General features: G+C 33.2%; 2 protein-coding genes across 4 annotated transcripts in view; both read left to right on the forward strand.

Annotated features, from left to right (window-relative positions):
* The first annotated feature begins 24 nt into the window (after positions 1–24).
* LOC100180536 (alpha-L-fucosidase) lies at positions 25–4,072 on the forward strand. The gene is made up of 7 exons (XM_002131448.3): positions 25–420; positions 600–729; positions 951–1,161; positions 1,362–1,542; positions 1,822–1,898; positions 2,238–2,361; positions 3,050–4,072. The coding sequence occupies exons 1-7, from the start codon at positions 130–132 to the stop codon at positions 3,479–3,481; spliced, it is 1,446 nt and encodes a 481-aa protein (XP_002131484.1). The 5' UTR covers positions 25–129; the 3' UTR covers positions 3,482–4,072.
* Positions 4,073–5,828: 1,756 nt separating this feature from the next.
* LOC100176943 overlaps positions 5,829–8,969 on the forward strand; it is a 10,359-nt gene continuing 7,218 nt past the window's right edge. For 2 of the 3 annotated variants that reach the window (XM_026838502.1, XM_018815925.2), the window contains exons 1-4: positions 5,829–6,998; positions 7,469–7,571; positions 7,962–8,174; positions 8,598–8,802. In XM_026838502.1, coding sequence (XP_026694303.1) covers positions 7,474–7,571; positions 7,962–8,174; positions 8,598–8,802 — 516 coding nt within the window. In that variant the 5' untranslated portion in view covers positions 5,829–6,998; positions 7,469–7,473. Of the gene's footprint in view, positions 7,003–7,468; positions 7,572–7,961; positions 8,175–8,597; positions 8,803–8,969 lie in introns of all 3 variants that reach the window. The other variant, XM_026838507.1, reaches the window with a different exon arrangement.

Here is an 8,969-nt window from a genome sequence, read left to right on the forward strand (position 1 = left end):
ATGAGTAATAGTCGTGACTGTTTGTCGCTTCAAGCCTAGAGCGGAAACATGAACGCGAGTAAACAAAATCCAAGAACGGATTAACGCGTTGCTAGTATTGCAGACTGGTTTCCCGAACGCAGACTTTAAATGAATATCGCGGTACTTGTAGTTTTCGCTCTGTACGTAACAGTTTGTGTAAGTCAGTCATTTGTAAGAGATGAAGTTCCAATCGGCGAAAAAACATCAAAGCACCGATTAGAACAAAATACACTTGCAAGTAAACCCATTTTTAAGAAGAAATACGAACCAACATGGGAATCTCTGGATAGCAGGCCGCTACCAGAATGGTATGATCAAGCAAAATTCGGTATCTTTATTCACTGGGGTGTGTTTTCTGTCCCAAGCTTCGTCAGCGAGTGGTTTTGGTGGTATTGGAAGGTAATAACATTAAATCATGGATTCGTTATACATTATATTAATCGTTTGAATTTAATTAAATTGGGCATGTAATACGTATATTATTAACACCTATAAACATTTACGTATGTTTATCTACAGACTATTGTAGTATATGACGTATAGCCTAAACAAATAAAGACAGTACAACTTTAATTTAGGAGACACGCCAGAAAAATGTTGTGGATTTCATGGAGAAAAACTACCCCCCTCATTTTACTTATGCTGATTTTGCAAAGGACTTTACTGCAGAACTGTATGACCCTGATCAGTGGGCAGATCTATTTAAAGGTGAATTATGGTTTAATACTTTACAACAAAGCGGGTGTTACATTGCATTAAGCTACACCAAGATTACCTTATGTAAGCTTTGAGTCTTAAAAACTAAATATAAGTTCTAATCTTTGCCATTGTTTTGCAGAAATGTAAATAAAAATTGGTTGTGCTATTTTTTATATATATATATATATATATATATATATATATATATATATATATTTGTGTCACTTCAGAATCTGGTGCACAGTACGTTGTCCTAACCAGCAAGCACCATGAAGGTTACACCAACTGGCCTTCCAATGTTTCATGGAATTGGAACTCAATGGATGTTGGACCACATCGTGATTTAGTTGGAGAGCTGGCAAACTCTATAAGGAATCGAACATACCTGAAATTTGGTCTCTACCACTCATTGTTTGAGTGGTTTAACCCATTGTACTTGGCGTAAGTGTAACATGCAATTTGTTTAAAAAGAAAACATGTTTTTGTTTAAAAAAAATTAAACTAAATTGGTTTAAAAAAAAATTGTTTAAAAAACAACCTAAAGGAATTTGTTTTTTAAAATACATATTTTTGTTTAAAGAAAATTTTAAGCATGTTTATTATGAGTCATGTAACTGTCTCTTTAAACTACATTATTACAGGGACAAAGCATCTAATTTCACAACTCGGCGTTACGCAACTGAAAAGTCCATCCAGGAGCTGTATGAGTTGGTTAATACATATAAACCTGACATAGTGTGGTCAGATGGTGACCCAGGACCTGTTGAATATTGGAACTCAACAGGATTTTTAGCTTGGCTTTACAATGATAGTCCTGTGAAAGTAAATATAGACAATCTTTTCCATACTTTTTACTTATGGCTTGTTTAACAACTGCTGTTTTGGTGTTCAGTTTCTTTTTTTGTTTTTGAAAATAATATAATCCTAATTAATCGTTTTCTAAGAGATAAACAAAATATTACGTTATGTAAATTTTACTGATACATGGTAACTTGTAAGCTGGCACGAGGTGTATGAAACAGAACACTTATGTTATAACGACTGTCGTTTTCCAGCCACGCGAGGATAAAGTAAGTTACATTCAACTTATTTTTTCAATAGGATATGGTTGTGACCAATGATCGGTGGGGTGCGGGTTGTATGTGCAAACATGGTGGCTACTTCACATGCCAAGACAGGTACTTCTCCTACTTTAAATGAATATAACTTATTTAACTTTGTGTGGTAAAGCTATGGCAGCCGTTATAACACAAGTGTTCTGTTCCCTACACCTTGCCTTGGTGTCGCAGAAATCTAGTTCCCATCAGCTACTGCGTATGTGCAGATATGGAACATTTTTATCAGAAATCTATAAATCTCTCGGCTTACGAGTTTCCACATTTGCAGCTTTGTGGCTGATAAATTTAAAAATTTTGTATGACTAACATTTAAAAAACCTTTTTAAAAAGTGACAGCACAACGCCAAACTTTAATACCACTTGCCACAGTGCTTTTAATACTAGTCATTATGTTATTAGATACAGCCCTGGTGTGTTGCAACATCATAAATGGGAAAATTGCATGACCATTGATCGTTATTCATGGGGTTATAGAAGGAATGCAAACATACAAGACTTTCTTACAATAGAGGAGATTATTTCTGTAAGTTGTTTTGATTTTTTAATTTCTAGTATTGTACAATCTGTAAAAACATCAATTTAATAAATGTAAAGGTTATAGTAGGGTAATATTATTGTAGGTTATATTATTTCTGTTGTTTTGATTTTTTAGTATTTTATATAAGAAGCTGTAGAAACATCAATTTGATAAATTTAATGTTTTCATAAAATCGGTTAAATATGCTCTGACTAAAAAGTTTGGGCATCATGTATGGTATTTAATAGTAATACTAAACGAGTACCCTAAATTTTGAAATTTAGTTCCCACATAGTTTATAAACATTATGATTTTATCAGGAATTAAAAAAAATTAGAGACAGATCAGTTGTTAATTTTTTTGGCTAGTTTTTCAGTGGTTAATATTTTGTTAAAATGACTAATTAATGTTTCTGTAGCCATTTGCTTTAAAATTTTATTTTTCTTAAAAAGTTTAGAAATTCCAGATACAGATCATTTGTTAAGACTTTAGACCAATGTTTTAATTGATAATAATTCTTCAGTTGTTAATAAAACTGTTGTTTTTATTTTTTTATATCATTGGATGTTAATGTGACTATGTATGTAACTTCTTTACACAATTGTTTCGTTTCATACACCTCGTGCCAGCTTACGAGTTACCAAGTATGTTACTTTATGGGTGTTGTATTAATTAATGGTTAATATTCCTGTAGACATTTGCTTCTACCATCAGTTGTGGTGGGAACATGTTAATGAATGTAGGGCCAACCAAAGATGGTATGATTGCTCCAGTGTTTCAAGATAGACTGAGGGAGTTTGGAAGTTGGCTTAAAGTGAATGGTGAAGCTGTTTATTCAAGCAAACCTTGGAGGTCACAGAATGATTCTGTTACCCCAAACATCTGGTACACTGAAAAACCTGGGACTGTTTACACCTTCGTGCTTTCTTGGCCAAAATCTAATTGGATTGAGCTTGGCGAACCTGTTCCTGGAAATTCTACCAATGAAATAAGTTTGCTTGGCCATAAAGGGTTACTAGAATGGTATATTAGAAATTCTTTACTTCATATTCGAATGCCAAATTTAAATACCTCAGATTTGCCATGTAAGTGGGCATGGGTGTTAAGGCTTAGCGGGTTTGTTTGATTGGAGTTGTTGTTAACTTTAACTTGTAGAATAAGTTAACCTGAGTTTTTATATACTCAAGTATGCACAATTTATATATGTTAAAAAGTTATGTTCTGTAACAAATCCAGTTTGCAATATATGTTGAACTCTTGAGTATTTTCTAGAAACAACTTAATAAGAATTAGTCTTATTTTTTTTAAAGTAGCCTACTATATAATAGATTATGTTTACTTTCATTGTGTTTGCAAAAGTTCAGTTTCTTTATACATATACATCATCTATATATTATATAACATCTTCCATCGTACAATATTTCTCAAAAATTTGAGCCAAGAAGTTTAAATATTACATGCTTGTGCAACAGTCAATCTCTTTGCCGTTAAATACACATTTACGTTTGAAATGAATAAATGGTATTTTTAACATAAGGTGGGGAGACAACGACAATCGGTATTACACTTTTTTGTTTCAAAAACTTTGTGTCCGCTTACGGGTGACCGCGTATGTAACTTTGTTTTGAATTCACGCAGTTCAACCCACGTTACAATCGCTATTTGTACGCATCTTATTCGCCAATCATGTTATAATAAAACGTGTTCATTCATTACAGCTCTGCTCTCTCGTGTTTATCAAACTATATAGGCAATTCAGTTATTTGCATTTAGGTTTGCAGCCGTCGGTAGACGCTTCGGTATATAATGTCATGTGAAAGTAAATTGAAGTCGGTGAGTGGATTTGGTCGCTACCAAAAGCTACTCACTCTGTATTAATGATTAGCAGTATTCCAAACGGTTATCTTATTATCTGTTGTGTTTGTTGGAATTACATCGTCTCACCGTTGTTCCAAGCATTGAATGTGAATTTATTTTGTATTTTATAGGTGTATTTTTGGGTGGGACATATACCTTCCTCCCATACCTCATAATGCTTATACTCTCTGTTTACATTCCGCCTTGTTTATATTATGGTTGCCTGAGATTTGCTACAGACCTCTCATCTGCCTGAAAGTTGTTCCGACATGTCAAGGTAAATATGCGAAAGTTCGCTGTTACATTGATAACATACGATTTAATATAGTGCATCCCAGGATTTATTAGTTTGCATATAATCATAGCTCGTACTTTTGCTTACCAGTTACCAAGTATAGTAGGGTAGGGGGTAAGATGGGACACCTTTTAATTCATTTTTCTTGCCCCCTTTTCGTAAACAAAGAACATTCAAGGAATAAATAAACCGTTTTCTCACGACTCGGAGCATTTATTAGATTCAACCGAGGTATAGTTTTATTATCAGGCTGAATATTATTGGACCTCAGACTACTTCGTTATCCCAATTGCTGCAACTACAAATCGCATAAACATATTTTTCGATTCTGTATACAGAGAAGGGTGGAGTAAGATGGGATACTTATACACATTTTGTTAAGTGGTAAATTCGCTTGCGTGTCGGAAGGATCGAGGAGTCCGTTAAAAAGCAAAAGTAAAAGTGCCGACTTCTTCATCTAAAATAAAAATCAAAATTGTTAAAATTTTACGACCAGTCTTATATTGCAATAATTAGCGGACACAAGTGTCTGAAGCAGAACACCCGTATAATAGCCATTTTCCTACCACGCGAGAAAGCAAAACTTTCTCATTACACTGCGGCACACTGTTAATTTAGAGGTACCGGTTAAAACTATAATTTTGTTAAAGTTTAAGGTACCGGTACATTTAGCGCGTGAGTTTAGCTTTAGCACTTTCGACCACACATTATAATAAAGGAGGTTAATTATTAATGCTAATTATTTTAATACGTGCTCACTCATCAAAAGTTTGCTCTCTTGTCGAGACGTTAATTGTGATGTAGGCAAAGTTGTAAGACTGGTGGGACCAGTAAAAAGATCGTAAATGGTCGCTAAAGTTTCTGCTCTGTTTACTATATACTAGAATAAGTTTGGTGTATACCCATGAATGTAGACAAAACAAACAAAAATGTGTCATGTCTGTGTGGACTAAAAACTGCTTAAAATGAGCATGAGGTATATCAAACTTTAATTGTTTAAAATATTTCATCTTATCAAATTTTAGACAGAACCTATTGACCATTTATGGAAGTAAAGTATGTGTCAGTCAGTGTGTATCAGTTTGTGCTTGTTTAAAATAAAAAAATAAAGGTTTAATATTTTTAAAAAATATAATTCATTTGACATAGTACAAAACTTTTATGGTTTTCATAGAGTCTATGGTATGCCCAATGCTTTAGCCTATAGTCAAAGTGTGCGCAATACGTTTATAAATGATTTATAATATTTTAAATGCTGTATGTTTAATTAATGTTGTTTGGTTGTTTTATTAAGCATGTCAGTGATAAATCTATGTTTAACATTTAAATTTTGTCACCCCAGCTTGTTTAGACATTTTTGTAAATTAATTTTTTTTTAAATTAATGCTTTATTATGGACAACAAGAATATGCCGCACCAAGTAAGGTTTAAAAGTTACATTGAATTAAACAAAACCCCAAATAAAAGCCTACATCCTGTGAATCGGCTCGCTCAAATTATGCATGCGAAAAATTCCAAGCCTCCAGTTTACAAAGTCGCTGAAGGAAATGACAATGATGTTATAAAAGGAAAAGAGAGTGAAGGGAAACTCATCTATATGGAATGTTCGGCTATGGATAAAACTGTTGTGGGATTTGGTAGAACAAAGAAAGATGCACGTTGCCGAGCAGCGGAAAACATGCTTGAAAAGCTGGAGTTTTACAAAACGAATAAAATAAATGAACCTTAAAAATCAAACCTTTAATCGAGTAGGTTGTCATCAAGTTTACCAGTTGTAAGTGGTACTAAGGGAGATTATGTAAGTTAAAGTTAACTATGCCTATGCGAAGTCAACCTAATTTGGTTGTGAGAAATCGTACCCATTTACGAATTATTTTGCGTTGCGTATCATTCAATAGTTTACCTTCCTAATTTAGGAAAATTTTGTAGATTCGGATGAAAAAGCTCATTTTGCAACTAAACTCATTTTTTTCAAACTGGTGTTGGGCATTTTTAAAATAAACACATTTGTGTTTATTTTATGCAAATTTTTGCGATATTATTTGATAGTTATTTGTTAACAAAATGGTTGTGCTATGTTTTTAATTCAAATTGTGTCTTATTTGTAAGGAATATCTTCCTTTACTTTTACCGTGAACTGATTATGAAAATATGCGTTTTGTTGTGCAATATGTTAAAAGGTGTTTTATGCTAAATCTGTTGTGTCTAACATACCCTATATGTTTAAACTTTTTAATGTAGCCTATTCAATGTCCAAAGTACTCAGTTTTAAAAATGTAATTTACGAATTATGATTTTCTTTCATTTGATCATTATTTTTAACTAACTTAACTACCATTTAGATCCATTGCTTTAAGTTTTACAACCATGTTAAACGTTACAAAATATAAATGCATTGGTTGACCATTGATAGATATAACATGGATACTTGTTCATTGGACATAATTTGAGCCTACTCTCTATGGATTAATTCAGATACAACAATATCAGGATAGGTAATTCATTAAAACTTATAAATATTTAATTTACCTTCGCCATGGCACAGTGGTTAGTTTAACATACATATAACCTAAAGAGTATGGTTCAAGGCTTATTGCTGTTACCATTGTGGGAGTATGTGTCCTTGAACAAGATACTTTACAGCAATTTCTCCAACCCAGTGACCTATTATGCATTGTAAAATGTCTGGCATATATTTCAAAAAATAAATAATCAGTAATTATCCTCAAAGCTGTGTTTGAAACACCCTTGTTATAACCACAGTGGTTGCCCTGCCACGGAAGGATAAAACAAGTAAAATTTATATAGGCCTATTATATCATATGTATATATATATTATATATATATGTCTTATGTGTGCCTTTACAGTTTTATGCACAATAAATAAATGTCATATTATGATATGTTAATCAGTATTAGCAATTGCATTCTTGTTTTAATAATTTCACTTTTTTATTTTAGTTAACATGGTTCAACTCTGGATTGTTTTCCGTACTTTGATTCTTGCACTGATCAACGTGTTGGCATTGGTGGGAAATTTTTTAGTTTGTTTTACTTTATACAGGTAAAGTCTTAGGACAACAAATGTTAAAGTACTTGTCAGATTCAATTTACTTTCAAACCAAGGGTAAAAAGATACCTAAATTGTCGATTTACAGCATAGCACACGTAGCTGGTATAGTACAGGTTATAATCAATAGGGTAAGAGTCCTCTATTTTTTTGTAAAAAAAGCATGGAACTTTTTCTCAGAAAATAATGTATCAAAAAGGAGAGTTGCACCTTTGTTTGTGAATTAGGGTTTTGGGTTAGTGACCATTCACGCACCCCCTTAAAAAGCTTTTCCGGGAAATTGAAGCCTTATTTATTTTTATAGATTGAAACCCCTTTGTTTTTTCAAGCAGCGCCACTTAATTGACTGTCATACGTATAATAAATAAACTAATTTTCTCATAGACGTCAGTTTTTGCTCACACCAAGCAACAAATTGGTCTTCAGTTTAACATGTTCAAACTTGGCCTTTTCTACTTTTGTTCTTCCATTTGCTGTGGCAAGCAGCTTCCTACAAAAATGGCCGCTTGGAAGTTTATGGTGCTCTGTTGCAGGATATTTTTCTTTGACAATTTTCAGCTCCAGCATGTTTACACTTTCGGCAATCTCATATGATAGGTACGAGTTTGTTTTTACTATTTAAATATAGTATAGGAACACATATTTTTTTATTAAATAAATATATATATATGGGAAAAATAATGAGCTTGGTATAAGTATAACTACCGTAGATCACTATCACTGTATATGAGATTAGGAGAACTACTATACAGGAAACTTTAATGTAAGAAATACAACATACACGGGTGTTCTGTTTCATAGCGTACGAGTTACCATGTGAGTTATTTTTTATGTATGGCTGATAATTTGGATTACCCATTAGTGACCACTGGGTTGGAGCAATTGCCGTTAAAGTGTCTTGCCCAAAGACACATTCGCCTAAAATGGTAGCAATGACGAGCTTTGAACCCAATACCTCTGGGTTAGCGGCAGCAACAACCACTTTGCCATGGTTTATTCAGCACGTTCTGTTATCCCCAGATACTGCGCCATAGTTCACCCCTTAAAATATCCTTCCCGAATCACAAGTTACCGTGCTACATTCATTATCATATTATGCTGGCTTGTATCTGGATCATGTTCACTACCCCCACTATTCGGTACCTGGTCATCTTATGAGTTTACAATCGCAAAACTCAGTTGTTTGCCAGCATGGAGCAGCAACCATGGCTTCAGCATGTTCTGGGTAACAAAATTACATTATTTTCTTGATTTTAAATTTTGTGGCATTTTTTAAGATTTTAACAGCTTTAGGTCACATTAAATTCACTTTAACATTATCAATTATCATTCTAGTGTAATCTGTATTAGTAAGTTTTGTTAGACTTGTACATATTTACACACTGTTACGTT

The sequence above is a fragment of the Ciona intestinalis genome, chromosome 1 (genome assembly GCF_000224145.3).
Source record: "Ciona intestinalis chromosome 1, KH, whole genome shotgun sequence".
Classification (NCBI taxonomy): domain Eukaryota; kingdom Metazoa; phylum Chordata; class Ascidiacea; order Phlebobranchia; family Cionidae; genus Ciona; species Ciona intestinalis.